The sequence below is a fragment of the Cydia fagiglandana genome, chromosome 1, assembly GCF_963556715.1.
Source record: "Cydia fagiglandana chromosome 1, ilCydFagi1.1, whole genome shotgun sequence".
Taxonomy (NCBI): Eukaryota; Metazoa; Arthropoda; class Insecta; order Lepidoptera; family Tortricidae; genus Cydia; species Cydia fagiglandana.
Genome location: NC_085932.1, coordinates 11,555,918 through 11,579,492, shown reverse-complemented (window position 1 = coordinate 11,579,492; position 23,575 = coordinate 11,555,918). Strand labels below are relative to the sequence as shown.

General features: G+C 36.2%; 2 protein-coding genes across 2 annotated transcripts in view; both read left to right on the top strand.

Annotated features, from left to right (window-relative positions):
• Positions 1-23,575, top strand: part of LOC134664220 (xanthine dehydrogenase) — a 165,864-nt gene that overhangs the window by 118,380 nt on the left and 23,909 nt on the right. The gene's annotated exons all lie outside the window — the stretch shown is intronic.
• Positions 21,654-23,575, top strand: part of LOC134664264 (protein O-mannosyl-transferase TMTC2) — a 103,782-nt gene continuing 101,860 nt past the window's right edge. Inside the window, exon 1 of the mRNA XM_063520815.1 lies at positions 21,654-21,774. Coding sequence (XP_063376885.1) covers positions 21,686-21,774 — 89 coding nt within the window. The 5' untranslated portion in view covers positions 21,654-21,685. The remainder of the gene's footprint in view (positions 21,775-23,575) is intronic.

Here is a 23,575-nt window from a genome sequence, read left to right as displayed (position 1 = left end):
CAGAAATCTTTTTTATAAATCATGCAATTAAAAAAATATTCTGCTTTACAAGACCTAAATAAAATAATCAGTGTAGATTTCGTCTCATTATGCATATTAAAATGCGGCGTCGCGTGGCAGAAATGAAAGTTTTGCCTGAGTTGTGTAACATTAGCGGGCTGGGAGATCGCGCCGGCGGGATTAGGGTGTTGAACCTCCTTCATATTATTACCGACTTTAATTAGCAAGCCTCGGTTAGCTTGCCGTCGAGAAAAACAAATCAAAGTTAGTATAAGCTTGTGAAATCGTTTAAACATTTAATTCGGCTCTTAATTAGTCTTGCCGTTTATTCTTAGCTTTATTTATTCAAGAAAGACTATAGTAAAGTTGGTAATTTAACACCCTGCTCAAATGTTGAACTTAAGAAAGATTTATTATTTTTGGTTTGAAAATTAGCCATTTAAAGAAAAGTTGTTATTGCTTAACCCGAGAATACTTACTGGCTAAAATTACCAACATGGCAGTTATGTTTCATCCTAGTCTTACCGGGCATTTTAGCTACTCAGGGTTCTCTCGACCCAATTCGAACAATGCTTATAAGATGTCACATCGATACGATACTGATCTGTCATTGTCAAAAGTGACAAGCAAAAACGTCACTTTTGATATAAACAGAATGGGTATGTTTTTTTTTAAATTCGTTTCATACGAGCAACACTAAAACCTACGCCTCGTTTCAATTTGCTGTTCTATTAAAATACACGCTGTATAAGAAGCGACTTCATCTCCAAGCGTCGTCTGATTTCTCCAAGCTAACAGTAAATAAGAAAATTCAACCAAATTGCGTCGTTAAACGTAATCGAGCGTTGTGGAAAGTATTAAAGAAGCAGACGCTATATTGCATAAGTTAGGATGAAACAATGAAAACTTTTAGTATAGCACCGAGTGTGCGCGATTCCTCTTTCGACGAATACTGCGCTCCCTCATCAGAGGAGGGAAGTTTCAAAACATGGAGGCTTTTATATTATGTAAAGGAGTGTGACAGATTTTATGAAAAAAACGAAACATCACGTTTAATATCAGCGTAACTGAAAATAAGTTTCGTTTCTAAAGCATAATATGTATGGTGTATAAAATATCTCTGTGGAACCAGGTGTCATTATAAAAAATACTTTAATACATCATTATATTATAATATAATGATAACCGCAAAAACCCGTTTTCTCAAGTAAAACAATTTTTCCTAAACACCTGGTTCCACAGAGATATTTTATTTAACTAGCTTTTCTTTCAGAAACCGGGTTTTTTCTCAGAATATCTGGGAAACAATGAACATACTTTATTAATTAAAAATAACTGAGCGTGTAGCAAATGAAACCAGTTAATAAATAAACTCTCATTCACAGCTTTACTAACTTATTCTTTTTTATGCACACCTAGTTTTATACCGTTAAAATTAAAAATGCCAGATGCAGGGAAAATCGCGTCAAAACTTTTAATGTAACGACAAACAAGTTACCTACTACATTAGGTACGAATAGGTATTTAACTTACGTAATTATTAATAAACATATACAGGGTGTTTGGTACATCGTTTGCCAAATTAAAACGGCAGATGGGTTCAGTCATTCGCTATCTTCTCATGCCTAGAAAAACAAAAATGGCTATGGTTTTTTTTACTACTAGTACTACGCAAGTAAAAATTTGAAATTTACGAAAAACTGGCATAGAAGTGAAAAAAATGAGCACCAAATTAAAAATTAATAGGCCTGAGAAGATAGCAGATGACTCAACCTAACTGCCGTTTTAATTTGGCAAACGATGTACCAAACACCCTGTATTATACTTTAAATTACTCTTGTTTTTTATCAAATCAATCTTTGTAGACGTATCTTAAGTCGTAGGTATGTTAGATATGTTTACATTGCTTTTCCGTATTTTTATCGGCAAATGGCTCTAGCCCTCCAATTCCCTGATATGTAGGTAGTAAGCTAGCAAGTTTGAGTCGGAGCGTGCGTTTGTTTCGCTACATTTGTTCGGAGTAGCTCGCTTCATTTCATTAGTCCCGCTTGCTCCCCGGCGCTGTTCTTTTGTTTATTGCTCTCGGCTATATTTTCATTAATTTGTGTTATTGACATTTAGAGATTGTATTTAGTATAAAGGGTACAATTCTACTAATATATAAATGAGAAAATTACTCCTTACACAGAATAGTCAGCATCATTGTAAAAAAATACTGCGTTTATTTAAAAAAAGCATTAATTTGATATTAAAATAAAGCTCCGTTTTATTTTAATACCACGTCAAGTCATCATAAAGGCTGGCAACGCATTTACTACCCCTCTGGTATAGTCAGGTCCATGGGCGGCGGTTATCGCTTACCATCAGGCTCATTCATTTAGGCTTGTTTCCATGTTTGCTTAAGAAATTAAATCCGGCATTTACTTATGTAAGTAAACGCAGTTCGTAAATATGCCTCATTATATTGATTCGTTTGCCCGTTTGCCTCCTATATCATAAAAAAAGTCTAACTTAAAATATTTGTGATCATGGTCATTGCGTGTCGACTCGATTGAAGGTATTTTCATGCAGCACCACAAGGCAAAGGACGGTCTATTCCTTTCGTTTGTGATACTGAATATGAATAATCTGCCTTGCCGATCAAATCAATCACATGGCGCTGAAATGCTTTGTTTGATTATGATTAAGATGTTACGGCTTTGAAATGGATCGTCGCTTATGTATTAATCAGTCCGCTTCCAAATCATCTATTAATCAAGTTTAAGCATCTGCTTGACAAGGAAGTGTCATCCTAAGTAGTGTTTAGTTTACGGCGCAGTGTAAACAATCATTTGCGGGTAGCTTGTCTTGTCTGCCATATTGTTTACACGGGGTATAATGAAACTCCGTGTTCAAATAGTAATGTGGATAGTAATCGTTTCGTCGTGTTATCTCAAGATTTTCGGGGGTCCCCCCGGCGGTTGATAATTATGTGTTCTATGCCGACAATTATGTCTATTATGTTAGTACATAATGTACACCCGACAATACATTTAAAATTAAATGTGGAATTGAACGTCCCTAACCAAACACTTACATTATTGAAAAGCAATTACATTCATTTAGGCTTGTTTCCATGTTTGCTTAAGAAATTAAATCCGACATTTACTTATGTAAGTAAACGCAGTTCGTAAATATGCTTCATTATATTAAAACAGGGAATCAATAAACCTCGCGCTGGGTTGGCGAGGCCCGTGTACCTAAAAGGACTTTAATTGGCAGATAGTTTTTTTGGAATCGGTATTTGACTTTATTTTGCGGTTGTGACAGCACCATATTATGTCACAGGTTTTGGTTTCTTCTTCCAAACAATAAAATTAAAACCTCACCAGCTACGACTTTTAAAAAGTATCTTACTCTTTACACTATTACTTATTAATTAAGCATTCATTAAACCATCATCCTCTATACTTGCTTAGTTAAATGTCAAGCCAAGTCAAGTTTCTCATTTATATGAATTTGTGTTTTAAATATTATACTTACAAGAAAATCAACAATCCTAAAGAAGGCAATGTCTGAAGACATTGTTTTTTACAGTCACAAGGTACATCTTAATTACGTTTCTCCTAACCTTCTTCTCAAACGTAGCGAAAATATAACGCGAATTGCTGCCTAACAAAGTTCAACGTCATATAAATCAATTAAGGGAAAGTCGTTAGGACGCGTAAAGTGCCACGGATCACTTCCCAGACTCAGCATTAAGGGAAAAACTGGTAGCCATTCTCCCACTAAACGCATTTGGCATTCCGAATCTAAACAATGACATTAACCCCTGTAGTGCGGCAATCAGGGAGTAAGTGGAAATTTCCGCGTCGTTTGGTGCCGTCCCAGCGAAATGTTAAGAGCACTCGTGCTCGCCGCCCCCCGGCGCATGGAGACGCATCGCGGCCTCTCCGCACTTGACCGATGACTTCATCGTGACTCGTGATTATTGCTTATCTGTTGACGGTTCCCGTGGTTGTTCAATATACAATTATTGTATAGTTTCTACTTTATTTTGACGACTGAATAATTGTTTGAGTAGATTCTAACTTATTAAGCAACAGATATCTTTGGTATCACTATAACATTGCATAACCATCTAATTTATGAATGTATGCTACATTTAAGCACGGGGAATGGAGCTTAAATAAACTAACAAACATTGAAAGTTGGTAGAAACATATAAAATGGGGAATTTCAATATAAATGTTTCTCTAGATTCTTTGTAACGTAAACGTAGACGTTTGTAGGTAGGTATTTGTAATTGAAATATTCGTAATTTCACTTTGAGAGGTTTTGATTAGGATTACACATGGTTGAATTGTAAATATGTAGGTGTGAGAGTGATAAGGATAGAGGCGCCATATCTGACTTTCCTTTGATTGATAATTAGCTTGTAGCGCGTTCATGAGTATGGGGGCATGTGTTGAACTGTTGATAGATTAATTGCTTTTGCAGCAATCATGAATACCTACTATTTTTTGAAAATACAAGGAACAAGGTCAAACTTTTTCTGCTGTATCATACATACATATACATACATATCTTCTTCCTCGCGTTATCCCGGCATTTTGCCACGGCTCACATAGGAGCCTGGGGTCCGCTTGACAACTAATCCCATGATTTGACGTAGGCACTAGTTTTTACAAAAGCGACTGCCATCTGACCTTCCAACCCAGAGGGGAAACTAGGCCTTATTGGGATTAGTCCGGTTTCCTCACGATGTTTTCCTTCACCGAAAAGCGACTAGTAAATATCAAATGATATTTCGTACATAAGTTCCGAAAAACTCATTGGTACGAGCCGGGGTTTGAACCCGCGACCTCATACATATACATACATATAATCACGCCTATTTCCCGGAGGGGTAGGCAGAGACCACGGATTATATCTGCTGTATCAATGATTTTAAAATAGCAAAAACTCGTGAAACCGTAATAAGTGCGAGTCAGATGTGCGCCCGTTGTTGTTTTCCTTAAGTCCGACTCACGCTTGACAGTTTGTATTATTTATTACTTTAATTCACTATATAAATATTATTTTATTTCGACGTAAAAAAATGGACATGGATGAGACAGTAAAATGTATAAATGATTGAGAAATTGTTGTATTATTTATTGTTTATGTCGTTTTGTAGTATAAGTATTATTATTTCTATTTTTACAAATCTTAAGTCTTCATATTTTTTGCCATAGCATGATAGTTCGTTTTTATACGAACATTTTAAGGTCTCTGCCGTATCATACCATGACCGTGCTATGAACGTATCAGGCACGGAATGTAACGCGATACGGACTACTAAGCCCACTAGATCCGCGGTAGTAACCGCGCATCATCCCCATAGTATCCGTTTCATCCCCTTAGTACCCGCGTTTTATTCGCGAGAGCAATACTCGTCAGAAAGAGCCAGTGAATAGTTATCAGACTGGTAAGAGCGAGCAAGAAATATAGCAACGCGTTTATAACGGGCTTAGAACGGTCACCATACGCGGTTAAAGCCCGTATGCTCATCGTTTCGCCGCCTGCACGCACCGTTCTGGCAACGTTGCGTGTCATGCACGGAGCGTTTCGGCACCGGCAAAATATCCTCGCCGACTATTTTTGACGGTCCGTGCATGGCACGCGACGGGTATGGTCGGTGATGGAACGGGCTAGTGGGCATGGTCTCATACTTTTTCATACAAAGAATATTTTTTTGCCTGACACGTTCATAGCACGGTCATGGTATGATACGGTGTAGTGGGCAAGAGACCTTTATGGTCAAGTTCACTTTGCCTTATGTTTACATAAGGCAAAGTAAAAATACTTTAGTATATCTAAATAGTATGTTAGAACGCAAAACTATGCAGAACATTTTGCATGGAAATAAAAATCCACGCGCTTTCTTATACAAGAAACAATTACCCTTTTTTTCTGCTAGCGGTTGAAATTATTCCACTGAAACGCTTACCTATTAAGTTTTAGCGTTAGAACGCAATATGCACACTTTGATCATGAGATAATAGATTTTCACAGGAATTTCCCGCTTAAGCAGAGTCGTATTTAGACGTGCATTTGCTCAAACATGCCTCCAATGTGGAATCAACTTGTGGGGCAATAGTACAAAGTACAGACATAGCACATTTATTCACACTGCAAAAATAATGCATAAGAATTCATCACCCTTATCTTTCCAAAGTCTGACTCCTCAACTTTTGCCCCACTTTTGCCCCTCTGGCCCTCGAATGCTTCCAATCTCTCAACCCCCGATCCCTCAATCTCTGACCTTTCGACCCCCTCCCTCTTACGAGTGAACCCCTTAATTTCAAAACCGCCACCCCTCGCATCCAACCTTTCGACTCCTCATTCTCCTTCCTTTCAACCCGTCGACCCCTCAACCGTCAAGCCTCTCAAATCCTGCCCCTCAACCGCAACAATGCTCAACCTCAAATTCCTTAAACTCCCCAATTACCTTCATCCCTCACTCTGCTCTTCACCTCTCAGTGTCTTCAGTCATTTCTATTACACATGTACCAACATCCAAAATCATGACATCCAGCTTTCAGAAAAGATCCACATCACATCTGTGGACTTTATCATCGGGTCAAGTTCATGAAATTTGTGGTTTGAGAGAGGATTTCCTCGAGTTGCTTAAGAACACACCCGAATCGCCATACATAAAGTTGTCGATGTTTATCAGTCAGTACCTACCACCAGTTCGGAAACACAGCTCTCCCCTGAATTACAAACGTTATTATAATGCTTGAGTAAGCATGATGCGTTCAAATTAATTACTGATAAAATAACAAATGGGAAAGAGTGGCGTGCAATGGCGTGCGTAGCTTTTCATCGCCGGAACAAAGTCGGCGCAACAAGTGCCGAGAGTAGCGGCCGAGCCAAGCCGAAGACGATAAGAACAGTCCTCTTAAATAGTCCTTACACCTACATCACACCTTCTCTGAAAAACCTACACTTATAGGTACACTTTTTAATTCATGAAGCACAGTCTCTCTGGTGCACCTCCTGTTCTGCTAACAATCCGTTTGTAAGAGTTTTATTTACTTTTCTTTAGTTTAAAAGAGAATGACAGAATGAGAATAGCGCGGGAAGGCGCGTGCGCGAGCAAAGGAAACAGAGAAGCGGGACAGGCGACAGTGCCACTCGCTCCAACCAATCGATTAGTCGCATAACGATAGCTGCTTCTTAAATGCAGATGTGTCGTGTGGAGCAACGTCAGTCGGTACGCGGCAGGCGCCCGGAGCAGCCGGCCGCCCACCCAGCCGCGCGTACCACGCCGGGAGCCTTTGTAATGACTCTTACGTCCAACGGTGTGAAACGGCTAACGCTCACGCTGTCACCGGTACATTGAACTGATAAGCACTATTTGCACGATTTCATTTATTTAATTTATTTTTTCGCAACTTTGTAACTGATATTATTTTGTTTATACTCTCACAAACTATGAACTGGCCGACCCACCAGTGAGAAAGAATTTGTGAAGTGAACAAAGAAAGGATTGCGCTCTGAAAGGTACAGAAATATTATTTTGTCAATTACCGAACAAAACACACGATCAAAAGTATCCTACAAATGTCAAGCGCCTGAGGCTTTGCGACAGAGATTGACAACAATTTCTTTCACACACTTCATTTGCTCGTAAATATTTATCGTTTCGTTTCGAGCAGCCATCGATCATCGTCGTCGAGCGTAATTAATCTCTGTATTATTGTTTCTATCACGTTTTCTTATAAGCACCAGTTTATTTATACAATGGAAGTATGAATGAATAAAAATTTGAAAATTTTTAAACCACAAAGGACTAAAGTCGTTATTAGAAGAATTAACGTCCAACGCGCTTTAATTCTGGACGAAGGACATGTCAAAAGCGACGATTGATAAATTGAAATATATTTTACAAATGAGGAGTGGATGACAGGCTTGCAAATTTAAATAAGTTAAAATACTGTCGTACCTACTATACTAGAAGTATCATAATGGAAGACACGGAATCGTAGCGCGTAGCATTATCGTAGAAGTTCGTAGCAAATGAACACATAACATTTAGATATAGGTTTGGCTTACCTGCCTTGCCGGCTTCAGGTTTTCACGGCCAGTTGTCACCCCATCCGCCCGCTCATAACCGCTCCTCTCCAATGATATTGAACATTTTATTTAACGACATCCATGTGGAGCCAAGTGCAAATCGAATGTTATAACACGTCTTTGGAACTTTCAGAGAGAGATAAGAATATTGGGAGCTAGTTTTGAAACGAATTACAGTATTGAAAAGCAGAAGAAAGCCGAAACATTCATTTTGATAAGCTTATTATTTACATATTGACTTTAAACTGAAACTAAGCTATTTCATTTAAGTATGATCATTGTTTTTATTTATATTGTTTTGCTATACTATGGATTAAGTATTAAATTATTTTAGCCGATATTCTTTAGTATTTATGCGCTTGTAGGTATTTCTATGTGTAAAAAATAATGTATAGTAATGTATAATGGTGCTAATTTAGTGCGCTGATGCGGAACTAGCACTATACGTGCGTAAAACGTAGAATACACGTGCGAAAAGGTACCTAATTTGCAACTCGTGTCGATTCAAAACACTACCTTCGGTCGTGTTTTAATTTATCGCCGCTAGTTGCGAATTTCCTACTTTACTCATTAAACGAAGTACATAATCTAAACATTTTATAATCTAAACATAAAACTAATTAAAAACTAAACTTAAATATAAATATAAGCAAAATAATATATACAAAGAAAAAAGAATTAAACTAATTAACTAAAAGTACCTAAAAAGTAAAAAACCTACAAATGAAATATTACTCATTTGTATTGTAATGTACTATTGGTAAGTATCTATTATTCTTGACATGTATATGGGCCCGATTCGGAGTTTGAAATAGACATCTATTAGATATCTTTTAGACATCACCAAGATACAATAACGATCTAACCTGTCAAATTTGACATTTGCGCGATTCTGGAGAGACTCTTGAACGATTTCCACAGGATATGACCTAGAGATCCAATTCGCATCTAATAGATATCTTACTCTATCTAACGTAAAAGTGACATTGGTTGCCCGAATTGCGCTGCAAAAGAGAATTAGTTGATATCTAAACTATAACGTTTCTAGAATGGATCTAGTACGTGTCGTCTCTTGTGAATATCTTGAAGTTCGAATACGGCAGTATGTCTGTTTGATGTTTGTCATGTTTTCACATAGGTTAAGTAGATTTTGCAATTGTAGGCACCTGATGTGACTTGAATAAAAAAATCTTTCGTAACTATAGGTATAATGCGAGAGGACGATAAAACCTGAAGAAAAATGTTTTAAACTAAACTACATATCCAAAATGTAGCCCGATCCCACGTAATGGGGAGTTTTAAATTTAAATTGAAAGACATGGTTGTATGGAAACTCCACTATTTACACTGTAAACATTGTACCCGGCGATTCGATTTCCGATGTTGGTGTTTGTAGTCGTCCAAATTTTTATTTTTCCTATAACTCTCGAGCAGATAGAGTGGAAATTTGTTTTGAATCTAGACTCTGACGGTTGTTCAGATAAATAAATAATACAAATACAGTACCAGCCAGTTGAATAGCCTCACTCACCAAAATTAATATTTCTCATAGTAATATAAAAAGGAGATATACATTAAACATTAAATATGAGATAAAACAAGAAGCCTTGTAATAGTAAATAAAATATTTATTGTTATCTAATCAAAGTTTTAAGAAATAACGTCAATCTAATAATTGGCCCTTCCAATTGAATAGCCTCACATGCTAAAGGATACTTTTTAGTTATTAAAACTCTTTCGTTTAATATTTTGTATACCTTCCATTAGACCTTATTAATTCGAAAATATGATTAGGTAGTGATTCATATAAAGAATCTGTGTAATTAACGTCCACAGAATCCCAATAAGTGTAAATAGCTTGAATCAGTTCTTCTTTATTACTAAACTGTCTTCCGTTGTAATAAACTTGCCGAGACAGCCAACCCCAGGCATTCTCCATGATGTTCAGATCAGGAGACAAGGATGGCCAATCTAGAACTTCAATCTGGTTTTCATCAAACGACTTTGTAACTATGGCTGACGTGTGTATGGGAGCATTATCATGCTGAAAAAACATTTTTTTTTCTACTTATTACTTTTCTGATCTTACTTTTTGTTTCTTTTAATAAATTTAAATACTTTTCAGCATTTAGTCTTCCATCTACCATAATTAAATCAACAGTACCATAGTAAGAAATTGCTCCCCAAACCATCACCGATCCGAGAGTTGAGTGATGACGTGATAGTACTTTCGGATCTTTCCTTAGGTCATGTAAATAATATTTAAATCCATCTGGACCATCTAGATTAAACTTTTTCTCATCACTAAAAATCACATTTCGCCACTCGGTTTTCCAGCACATGTACTTTTTAGCAAAAGACAGTCGATCCGCCACATGTTGTTCGCGCAAAGGAGGTTTACTCATGATATTTTTCGTTTGAGGTGGGATGATGTTCTAATAATTCGTCGAACTGTAGAGAGAGATACTCTAGTAGGGGTCCCTTTGTTTCCCATAAAGTTTTAAGTCATAATGTATTATTTGTCATATTATCGTTAGTCATAAAACTGAAACCGTTAACTTTTCAGGATTTTTGTAAGGTTATTCTATAGATGGGTTAGGTTAGGTTAGGTTTGTTTTATGGCAATCCTGAAAAGTTACGCGTTTTTGAGAAAAATCAATTATGACTAACGAAAATTCGGACAAACAATACATTATGACTTAAAACTATTTGGGAAACAATAGAGACCCACTCTAGTATTTATTTCACTAGCTATCTGCCTGGCGGTCTTGGTGGAATTTGAAGCAGAGCGTAAAATAAGTCGACGTTCACGATCCATAGTGGCAAATTTTGTGCGTCCTTTATACTGGTGGCCGTAATTTTCCTTATTTTTAACATAATTATTAATAACTTTAGGTCTGCGACCTATTTTTTTAGCTATCTCACGATGGGATAATTTATGAGTTAAATAAACTTTAACCTTTTCAATTTCTAAACTTGTAAGTTTTTGCCACGTCCTATAGTCACAAAAACATTGTGTTTATCGCGTTACTGCAGGTACTTAATAGAATGCCTTCTGTATTATCTAATCATAATAAAATAAATTTGAAAGCGAAACATAAATGCACGGTTTGGACAATTATGTTACACTGAGGCTATTCATGTGGACGACCCGTATTAGCTCTTGCGTCCACGACGTTTCGCGCGCAGACAAGTTCGGACTTGTGAATGTGTCGTTCGATAAACGTCAGGGCGTACAATTCAAATTTAAGATATATTGATAAAAATTATCACGTATAATTATAATACTCACAATATATAGGTGAGGCTATTTAAGTGGTTGGCACTGTATTGGGAACAACATTACCATCCATTATTCGCATTCTGAGCGTGTTTGCTAGCCCCTGGGATAACCCTATGTTAGCCCGGTGGACGTCCATGCATGTTGTCAAACACTGCTGACGGTATATACTACTTTTATTATTTTTTTTTTTTTAATTTTTTTATTTACTTTCACCTGTCCCGTGTGTGACTGTAATCAAATCTTGTAAATTAAATTTGAAGCATTTCCCGGTTTTGGATGAAGCCAATTAATTTGCATAAATATGTAAACAACGTAATATTGTGTTACCATCGAGCTGATCTGATGACGAATTTAAGAGGTGGCCATACGCACTCTGTGATAAAATAACGCAACCTCTTGTGTTTGGGGTTTTAAGAATTATCTCGATGAGTTGCCTGTGGAAAGAAAAGCCGATAAAAGCTTGAACCAAAAACTTATTTAGTCTATTTCTATTTTTATATAAGTATTTAATATATAACCGATGGTACATACGAGTACGGAGGTACATTTCTAGTACCTATTAAAATACTATCTCTTGCATATATCGGTTAGTAGGTACATGGGTGGTACTCCATCAACGTATCCGATAGAAACAACGAGGGATTATCGCGCGGCCCCCTGTCTATTGAAGATAAGGGTGAAAGTTGAAACCATTTTCGCTTAAAATCTAGTTAAGCCCTGTATACTAACGTTTGTAAATGGTTACAAAATCTAAGAAATAAAAATCTAGACTTGAGATGGATTAGTGTATATAAATAGTTATAGCATATCTTGACTATATTTTAAGTAGTATGTGTAATTGTGTATGTATATTTACTTTAGAACGTTAACTGTAACCAATTTCACGTCAACAAGCTCCAAGCAGCGGCAATACTCTTAAAATAGAATTCGACACGTGCTTAGCATCCCAAAAACTTTGCAACAAACAATACGACATGAAGAAAAATCAAACAGAGGTGACATTTGCGTCTCAGTATTGAATAACTAGTTATTCAATACGATGTCCAATCGATTTTTCATTTGTAGATTTTCGAATAAGACCCTAGTCTCTTCGGAGTTTATTGTCATATAAGAAAACGGTAGATAGACCTAGATAGATATTGAAAGAGATAGGAAAGACGGTCAAATTGGGGTTGAAAGTTAGAAACGGGAGTATAAAGCGGGGCGGGTAGTGGCCAGTTTTGAAGTGAAGCGATTTATAGGCTTGCTAAGCCTGCAGATTATAAATTCATCTAGTTATCTACTGCGCTAGCTACGTGCAGTGCAGCCCCTAGAGGTGCGTTCCTGGGCTGGATGCAATAAATTCGTTTTAGATTTTCCCTGACGTTATGACTTCCCGCGCCGTGGGAGTTACTCGTACTAATTTCCGATAAATTTGTACGTACTCGTTGGTGTAACGAGCCGCGGGAGAAATATAGCTTTTGAAACGGCATTTGCCGTTAGAATTGAGCGTTAATCTTGCGTGAAAGGTGCGAGCGGTGAGAAGCGATGCGTATTTGTGATCCTCGAGGTGCTTAAACATTGATGAGGACTACTCGCTTACGGAAATAAGGAACGAGAAGGGATCACGAGCGGCTTTCATTGGGCCTCCTACTTATTTCAACAAATTAACGCCTACGTAGTAAGCTTGGGTTTGAGACCTTTCGAAAGCTTAATTTAAGGCATATTTAATTTGGAAACGTGAGTTAAACTTAAATGTACGTGATATTATTTACTTAAATATTGAGTTTCTAGGTTTTTGTCATAATATATTTATTATGTGCATCTTAAAGTCAAACGAACCTAGCCGCCGTCACACATTCGAAATTACGCTCTCATATAAAAACTTTTTTTTAATAACATGAATTTTAATAATGTCATCATTAACATACATTCAAGTAACATACATTATTCTAAGTATGTCTGGTATATAGTCGAGGAAATATTATTTGCACCGATGAATGATATCGCTAATGAATGTTTTATAATAGGGTAGTAATAACAAAGTATACCTTAGCTAAATCATCTAAAAAAATATATTTCAAAGTACGATACGACGATGCGCGTTGAAAAATACTTTACTTTTACTGACCTAATAACCTGTTGTTATTATCTCAGAAATACAAAGTATAATAACTACATAATTATTCCCACTATATGGATGGCGCGTGCAGCAAAGCACTTCACACCTCTTTTGTCCTTTTGTATTCGTAAATATAAAGTTTTATGACCATTCGGTGTAAATTATATTTCGACAACTATACTCTAGTTTTATATATATCTCACGTCCGGTAGCATTCGTCCTAAAATCCACCGAAGAAGAGAAAAAAAGAAAATACTCGAATGCCTGTGAAAAGCGTCACGCAACTTTCACTCCTAAGATCACACCCGTCGATGGAGTCTTCGCACCACAAATGTCCGCCTTCATCAGACATCTCGGTGAGGCCATCGCCGATTGGTGGGACAGATTTTTTAGTATAATAATGGGCTGGCTAAGATCCAAAATTATGATTTCGATAATCTGAGCTACCAGCATGTGTATCCATGGGACACGGCACAAATTCAATCAAACCTCTCTCTCTCTCTTAAATGTCGGATATATTTTAATTCTTCGATTTCAATGACAGTGCAGCTCTTCCCAACTCGTCTACTCGTAGGGTAGAGACCCTACCCTCGGTGGGCGAGTCTGACTCGCACTTGTCCGCTTTTTTATAAGTTTACATTTTTAAAAGTGACACTTGTAAATATTCTCAATATATACGGTACATTAAATAAATTAGAACTAGTATAAGTTTTACATGTAATACTCGCTCTATTATCCTTGTATAATATATGTTTAGCAACGAAAACTAGCAGGTACCTGTGACATATATAGATATGTATGTAATGTAAAGTAAACGTTAATGTTAAGTTTAATGTAATTTAAGCATGTCGTTTTCAAATGAGAACGTATCTTCGATTGTATGGGAGCGTCTTTTTGGTGACGGGTTCGTGTGACTTAAGAATTATGTTTTTTTTATCTAGAAAATATAGTACTATACTCAGGTTTTATTTGATTCATTTTAAAAATCATAAATTATACCTACGGACTGAAATAGATGCAAACGGCGCACAGATTTATCACAGCTGAGCTGCAATCGCATTCATCATATTTATTCAAATCCCAAAAAAATCTACATCGCAATTTTATTATTTGGGAAGCTGGAATAGCCAGATATAATTTAAGTCGATATAAGAGTACCTATTGAAACAAAATTGACTTCACTTGTAACTCGAAACTGCCAATTAATTAAATACAATTTGGTAATTAGTATATGAATTTAGATGATAATACAGATGTGAGACCACCGAGTTGTACCGCTACCACCAGTTTGACACTGACATGTTCGCTAGCGTGAGCGTACCTACCAGTGGCGGAGCGTCCATAAAAGCCGATTCCCACCGGCTTGCGTGTTTTTGGACGTTTGAGCGGAGTTGTAAAGGAAATATGTAAGCCAAATTAAAGTTTAATGTTTAATGTTAAATTGTAATAGTAAATTTCTACCCTAACCTAACTAATGTTAATAGCATTAAAAGAAACTGTAAATTACCTATAGTGGAAGAGCAGTATTCTTTTAATACACGTATTTACAATACTTAAAAAGAGATACTAGCCCATTACCTAAACATTGTATGCTACCAAATAAATATTGTTTATTGTTTAAATTAGCCCCGGCTTGCCTATGGATATGTTTGACGCGCCGCCACTGGTACCTACCTAACTTACATTCTATGCATCTCGCTAATACTGACATAGTAGGACGAGCGAGATATACATATATAGAAATTAAGTTACGCAGACATTAGTGTGAAGTTTGACACTGATATGGCAGCCGTGGTAAGGCTACTGATGTTACAAGTATGATGAAGCCAGGAGGTGGATGGTGGACTGTTTCGGCAGCTACTCGTAAACAAAACCCAACAGCACCACATCTTTTGTTTCCTTTTAATTTAAAGCTTTTATTTGATATAATTTATTTAAATTGTCATAGAAAAAATAACTTAAGCGCTCACCCCATACATGATTTCTCTTAGGTACTTATTACATTTTCGACGTGCTACTTCAACAATAATCTATTATACATAAGCCCTTGAAATCATAATATCGATTCCGTAAGTAGGCCCTTTTATCGATATTATGATGTCAAATTTAGCTATTGATATGTAGATTGATTTAAATTAAAATAATTTAAATTATGAACGACCCCCTGTCGTATAAAGTCAGAGTTGATTTTCGAACGGCAATTGACGTAATTCGAGAGATGGGAACTTTTGATGAAAGCGATTTGCAGACGGAAATGGCTCATGATTAGGAACTGTGCGAATAACAGGATTAAAGATCCGGTATATATGTGGTCATTGTAGTTATGTGAAAGCAGTGGAAGTCAGTAATAAAAGTAAAGTGTGTAATGACTTTTATGAACATTTCGAAAACAGGTAGCGCTTAGTCTAGTCGGTGTTGCCTTTGGAACAGACGTAACCGAATCACTCTAATAGAGGATCATCATCATCATCATCTCAGCCATAAGACGTCCACTGCTGAACATAGGCCTCCCCCTTTTTTGGGGGGTGAATGCCATAATCGCCACGCTTGGCAGGCGGGTTGGCGATCGCAGTTAGTACACCGAATTTGAGGGACGCTGCTGCCCGTCCACCGGTGGTCTTGGACGTGGTTTAAGGACATACCCGGGTCCTGGACGTAGTTTAAGGACATACCCGGGTCCGAATAGAGAATACTTTTACGAAAATATCGTAGAATGGTAAACATTGGCGCAGCGCAGCCAGCGCAGGCAGTACTTACCTTCAGTTATTATCGGATATAATGCTCCAGTTCTTCTGGCACTATCTGCAGGAGATAACCGTACCTATACCGTTCAAAACCGTTCTTAAACGCCGGTTTCCGATTCCGGGTAAACAAGTATATTTTCCTTCGAAGTCAGTCTGGGTAGATAATAGTGAAAATGCTTCCTCCGCCCAAGTCATGCGGGATTATTTACTCCTACCTGTATCTGATCCTTTGTCTATTTTCGCTCCACAAACCTCGCTTTATTTGCTCTAGCCGATTGGTTCACTCCGCCATAACAAATGAAACAGAGTTATTGCTCTTTTGTCCGGATTAGCTTCTTCACAAAACAATCTCGTCGGCGATTTCCTTCCGGCCAGTTTGTTTACTTTAATTTTGCTTAATTCACAATTTGTTCCTTAAAATGTACGCATGTTGTTTCACAAGCAGCTGTCAGAATAATATTGTTACTTTCAGATTTTATTTAGTTAAGCAATAAAAAACATCGCTGGCCCAATATTACAGGGGTCTATGTTACATTTTCAAGATTGTTGAAATTCGAGTTAATGACGTTACTATGACAATGTTCACAGTTCAATAAAAGTGAAACATTAGAACCCTGTAATATTGGGCCAGCGATATTACAATGATAGTTTGGACATTTTTAATACTCGTATATGTAACTGAAACGTAATGTAAAACATATTTTCTCGCTACGTAACATTAACGCCATTTTATATCCACAGAGAGTTAAAAAAAGAGTTTTGACATTTGAAACGAGAAGCGTAAATGAACTCGAATTTGGCGACGACTCGGTGTAGTCGTGCCGCCATATATGTAGTAAATAAATAGGTAGGTATATTAAGGACTGTATCGTTTATTATAAATACAACTTTACTTAGCCGTTTTTTCTGGTATTATATTTTTATTAAAAAATTACACATATAGTTTAATTAATGCTTTAATAATAAGTAACATTTCGTCCTGGGAGATCACGTAAAGCATATGGTTTGGACAATATTTACCCAATCCTCCCGAGTAACTACAATGATTTTGGACAAATACTACAAGAAAATTTACGGTTTGCGAACAAGACGAGATATTACACAAAAAAAATCGTACTATGTAAACAGCAATTACATATGATTCGTAAAGCGAAACATCTGGGCATAGTCTAATCATTTCTTTTAGTTGGAAAAAAAGTTTTGGATCTGTGCTTGGTGGCCTTTTAGAGAATATGGCATGTTACTTACGACAACCCCGACTTTGGTATACAATATAACCATCATGGAGCGTTTCTATCGACCTGTTCTAGCCATGGTTCAACGCCATGAATGTCCGTTAGGCTTTGGATTTCGGTAGATTCTTTTAGCTGTTTCCCTCATTTCGCTGGCGTCAGAAATTGACGGGAATCCAAAATGTTGCATAAAAAGTCGTTTTCATGTAAAGATAAAAATTCACCACATTTATTCTGTGGATGTTCAATTGAGCAATCATGAAAAGGACACTTAGATGGCATATTTTGGCAGCATATTAACCTTTTGTTTCTTTAAATCGTACCAAGGAATCGGTGAAATAGTCTCAAATTAAGCTCGATAGGCTTGTCCAAATTACAATTGCTAGACGGTATTAAAATCATCATAAAGTCCCTAAAATAAAATAAATGTAAAACCTTCTTATATCAGATATGGCTTAAAAATACCCCCAGAGTATACCTTAAGAACATAGTAATACAAAATAATACACACGTCAACAGTTAGACCAGGTTTTATTTGTATTTATAATAAACGATACAGTCCTTAGGGTTAATGGACGTGACATACGACCAATGTGAAGTCATGTCCTACGGCGCGATTCGGGAAATGAATTAGAGATTAAGTAGAAACGATATAGTAAAGATATGTGAGGTCCCACGGGTAAAGGTATCTTATGGCGGTTGACGCTTACGCTATCATTAACGCCGCTCCAATATTATTGCGGCGCTATGCGACGTAAGCGCCGGCCGCCATAGGGTACCTTTTTCTGTGGAACGTCACATATCTTCACTATTTCATATCTAGTGAATATCTTATTCATTTCCCGAATCGCGGCGCCAGCCGCCATTAGGTACCTTTTGCAGTGGAACGATACATATCTTTACTATTTCATATCTAGTGAGTCTCTAATTCATTTCCCGAATCGAGCCGCTATTAGTTAAAAAAAATGTGTATCTATCCTAAATGAAGTGAAGTTTAGTAATTTATTTGTTTTAAAGCTGTAAGGCAAAAATCGTATTAAATTATGTAGTAAACTAGATGTTTTAGCTTGTCTCTACCCCTTTATAAGTTTATTATGACCAGTTGGTCTTGAACGTCATTTTATATGTATGAGAACCAAGTATTACCTACTGCTAATAGAGTCGGGGTCCGGGTCAATATTTATTATTCATATTTTGATGCCCCGAATAGTGAATTTGGCCGAATACCGAATATTCGGCCCCTCTCTCGGCCGAATACCGAATATTCGGGATGACATGCGGACATTTTGAGTCACAATTATTATGAAAACTGTTCGCCAACAAAGCACAATGTTTGCCAAGCCATAATTTTATGTTAAACAGTATTAATGAATTTAGTAGAGTCCATCAAATCAGACTCATGATAAGAATAAAATATTTTGTAATCAACGAATGAGCTAAGTTCTTTTTAAAATTGGCAGACCGAAGTGAAAAGAGTTCCATAGGTCTAGCCATGGAACTATACCCTTAATATCGATATGGCTCCAATGTGTGACATCACTATTGTTCTTATGGTGTTGCATTTTTCAGAATTCATAATATTATTTTATTTCGGGGACCTGACGGTCGGTATTCTGACTACTGGTTTGAATTGAGGTATAACCGGAATGTTTGTGTTTATTTATATCCCTAGAACTCCAAATAGAGGTTGAACTGTAATGGTATTCAAAAATATTATAGGTTTGGTCAGTTGAAAACAATACCTCTATTTGATAATTTATTCCTATAAACCATTACTACTATTAACCATCATTATATACCGGTACCTATACTTGTCCATGTGAGTGTCAACATATTAGATTATTTATTAATGTGGTAATTTCAGTCAGCCATGCAACTTGAGTATCGGTGAGTGAGAAACCATTATTCGTTCGACAGTATATATGCAGGTATATAGGTATATTAAAATATGCTGTACGTATATGGTCACTCTTTTATTTATTTACTGCCTGCAGCGGTAGCACGGTTGCATATTTTATCGTCTGTCACCATGCTTGTCACATTCTAACAAGTACGTAAGTGCGAAGTGACAGGCTTACTGACAAGTGATAAAAATGAAACAATGCTGCCACCGCTGGTGATGAAAAATGGTGCTAAAAAAAGGTGGTTTACTCCATTCTTCGACAATGTTTAGTTCACAACGATTAAATTGATACTGACGGGATTCAGTTATCGTGCAATTCGCTCCGTACATGTATTTGCTCGAGCGAGGCATAATATATGATACATAAAATGATATTATTCAGATATCATTCTGATGTCAATGTACGTTCGAATTGGCCTGTTAGTATAATTCGGGCAGAATATTTGCAAATAAACTTTAACCATATTTTACGATTGAACGTTGTTAATGAAATAAAAATAAAACAATATTACATACCTACCAAGAAACAAATCCAGCATTTCACCAAAAAAAAAATGCTGCTTGAGAAAAACTTCACGTAAAACCCAGATAAAACTATTCAGGCTTAGGGACAAGAAGAAACTAAGCATTTGCATTATATCAAAAATAATCCAGCTCTTTTGCTGATTCCAAATACACATTTTCATTTATCATTTAAACCGTCGGGAGATTGAAAAAGCCTTTAAAGTAATGAAGTTGGAACATAAATCTGCTTAATGTGATGACGTACGCGACGTGAATAATGTTCTTAAGGAAAACTCTGCTCATTGTTACGTACTTTTACATTTACCCCTTTCGGATGACGTAAAGCTGCTTTGTTAATTCTTTCTGCCGTTGTAACGTGTGGAGTTTAAAGATAGAAAAAAGTTAAAACAGCCCAAAAAGGAGAACCTGGTTTATTTTTTTCATTTGTTGTTCAATTTTTTGATTGTTTGTTTCATAGATGGTCAACAAGATAATTTTGTAGGACGTTGCCGTTACGTTCTAATGAACGTTAGCGCAACTGATTACTAATTAGTTTAGACTTTTGTGTTAGACTTACTAATACTAAATGTGAGTGAATTGATTGATCACTAGCCTATCTCATCACATATTTATTCAATTGCTTCTCGGGATGTTTCTAATAAGCCTTAATATACAAATACATATACATGCATATATAGGCTGTGCCGCTGAATAATACTTGACTATATTATTGTGATGTTAGCTACACTTGTTAAAATAACTCATAGCACTTTATTTCCATGAGACACGCTTTAACTCGATCGATCGTTCGTTCTAATACTGCGAATGAAAAATTATATTAAATTTTAAATGTAAATCAAGTAAAAATACCTACACATACGATTTTTATAAGCTCTGGCGACTTAAATCCATTCCCACGCCCATATGTCTATTTAATTGAATTTTTTTCGTAGTGTTAAATGTAGGTACCAACAGTAAAAATTCACCCCTTATACGCCTTAAAAGAACCTACTACAACCGTAGTTGAGAAGCTTTTGTTTTCTCTGTAACCTGTAAAAAGGGCTCTCATGTAGAGAGGGTGGCTTTACAACAGCAGTTTTATAGCCACAATAATCGCTTAAGAACTTCAAAGTAAGTATATATTACTTATTCGTGACATCAATGTTGCCATCATTGATGTAATGTTTCTCTATCAAGTTATTGTACGATTCAAATACAATGAATCTAAAAGGATTAATGATGTATTCTGATACTGTATAATGCCATACGATGACATACAATGTAAAAAAACAGAGGTATATCACTTTTTTCCATCCTGCGATGTTCAGTAAGTATACTTGTAAGGGATTCAGATAGAGGTCTCAAACGTCACCTACATATTTTTTACATTTTTACGTAGTACTATTAAATCACATATTCTGGATAACCTCGCCTTAAAATCTACACTAAAATGCCTCAGACCTACAGGTACCTACATTTAATAAATAAGATAGTATTAAAGCTCAATTGCATCATGACCAATCAATATAACTATACCTGAGGATTAATCAAACTACTTAGTGAAGTAAATTATGAGTTTGCAGACCTCACGATAAATTACGAATTTCAAATATCTATGGTAAATCTATTCGTACACAGTGTCATGCACAATTTACATTAGGTTTTTGTTTTTGTGATTCGTCCTAACTGAGAATAACGAAGACTGATTTACACCAAATCACGCATAATTTTTGCAAGGTTAGTAATTCAATTTTTTTTCTCTTGTTTCAGAAATGGAGTACCTACAAATATTCCTGATGTAGACGTTGCATTGCCATGGATCAGTGGGTGACGGCGGCTAGCGCCCTGCTGGCGTTCCTCCTGTACTACAACACATTAGATGCCGGATTTGTCTATGATGACAGGTAGGGCGTAGACATAAACTTACATGCCATCCTAGTGCTATTCACCGCTTTCAAATTACATATTTATTTGCTCACAGTTTGAGAGAAAAGGCGATAGTTTGCGCGATATGACAACTAGTTGCCTTATAAATAAACAATTTCATTCTTAAATATATTTCTTACACATTTGGATAGCTACACGCAAGCGGTAGCAGCTTTCATTTCAACATGAAATTGACTTGAGGACTGTGTACTTTAGCCTTCGTTTTCATCGAATCAGTAATAATTTTTTCACGACTACTACGCCAAATGACATTTATTATAATTATTACATATTCCTAACATTGTATTTTTGATATTACGTTTGCGTGTTAAAATGTACCTACTGCAAAACTAAACAACGTTAATTACAGGAAGTGTTTTATAACTGGCAAATTACTTCCTAACAAGATCTAATTGAGCACATAATGGGAAGTATTAATACCAATTAAAAACTTTCGCACAAACGTTCACGCTAACAAGTAAAGTTATCAATCGATCGTCAGCTGATTTCATATTTTTATTCATATTCAGCACTTAACATAGTCAAATTGAACAAATGAGCCCGTTCAATAACCCATTTCATTAGTTAGATAATTGTTCTTAAGGGAATTGGAACATATGGAAAGTTATAGTTTACCCATCTATCTACGTATTCAGCCTATATACACCCACCTTTGAGTTAAGGCTTCTTCTTCTTTTATATATAGTAAAAGTAAAAATATATTTATTTCGGAAAGGAAACCGTATCAAAAACCCGTTAAACTTTGAGAGGGTTCAAAATCTTATAGAAACTTTTCATTTTCTCTTTCTTCTAAATCTCTCGAAGCGATAATGAGGATGGAACGGAACTTTGTTCGTGTGCAACCTCTCCAATGTTTTGTAATTGAGGGCTTACGTGACGCAGCCCGCAGCTGCCGCTGCCTTGCCCGGAACAGTTCGGTGCTTTGCCCAACTTTATCGACAACTTTCCAATCTAAAATGGCTTTTGTTATTTATTTCTTTGCGGTACAGCCGCACTATTCTACATTGTTCCCAACAACTAGAAAACCTCAATGCTGTTAGCACTAAATTAGTATACGTTGCAGTGCATCTTTAACAAGCTGCAGACTTTTAACAAAATACATTTCCTAACTCCAGATACAAACCAAATCGAACATGTTCAAGTGTTAAGTATTAGGTTCACACATATACCTATGTATTTTCTTTGTTTCCATTAAGATCTAACTATGAATGATAAACCGATTTTTTATAAATAATAGCAAATGGTTAGAAATAGGATAAGGTATTGAAAAATTGTTAAGTCCTAAAAGTGGAAAGTACGAGTATTCATATAGGCACATATGACATTTATTTGACATCTTATGGCTGAATAAATATTAGATTACAAAATGAGAAATTTCTAATTGTGTACAATCTCTACTTGAACCAGCTCTAGGTCTAGGTATATTGAACCGGACGAGTCGGCAATGAATCATTGAAATAGATTAAATGCCTGGCGGACCAAAAAACTTAGACCAAAAAAACTATGTTGTTTTTTCAATGGAACTTCAAAATTATTGAAAACTTCCAAGATCTTACGATGTCAGTCAAAGGTTATACTAAACTTGCAGACCGTCATTCATTAAATTAATTATTATAATTAAACAGTTTTAGTCTGCCGGTGAAGAAACGCAATTATTTAATTACCGAACGCCCTGTAAACATAAATAATTGGTAATGCCATTTAAAAGAGTTTACCATTATCAATGCATCAATGTTTAGATGTACCTACTTAAATAAA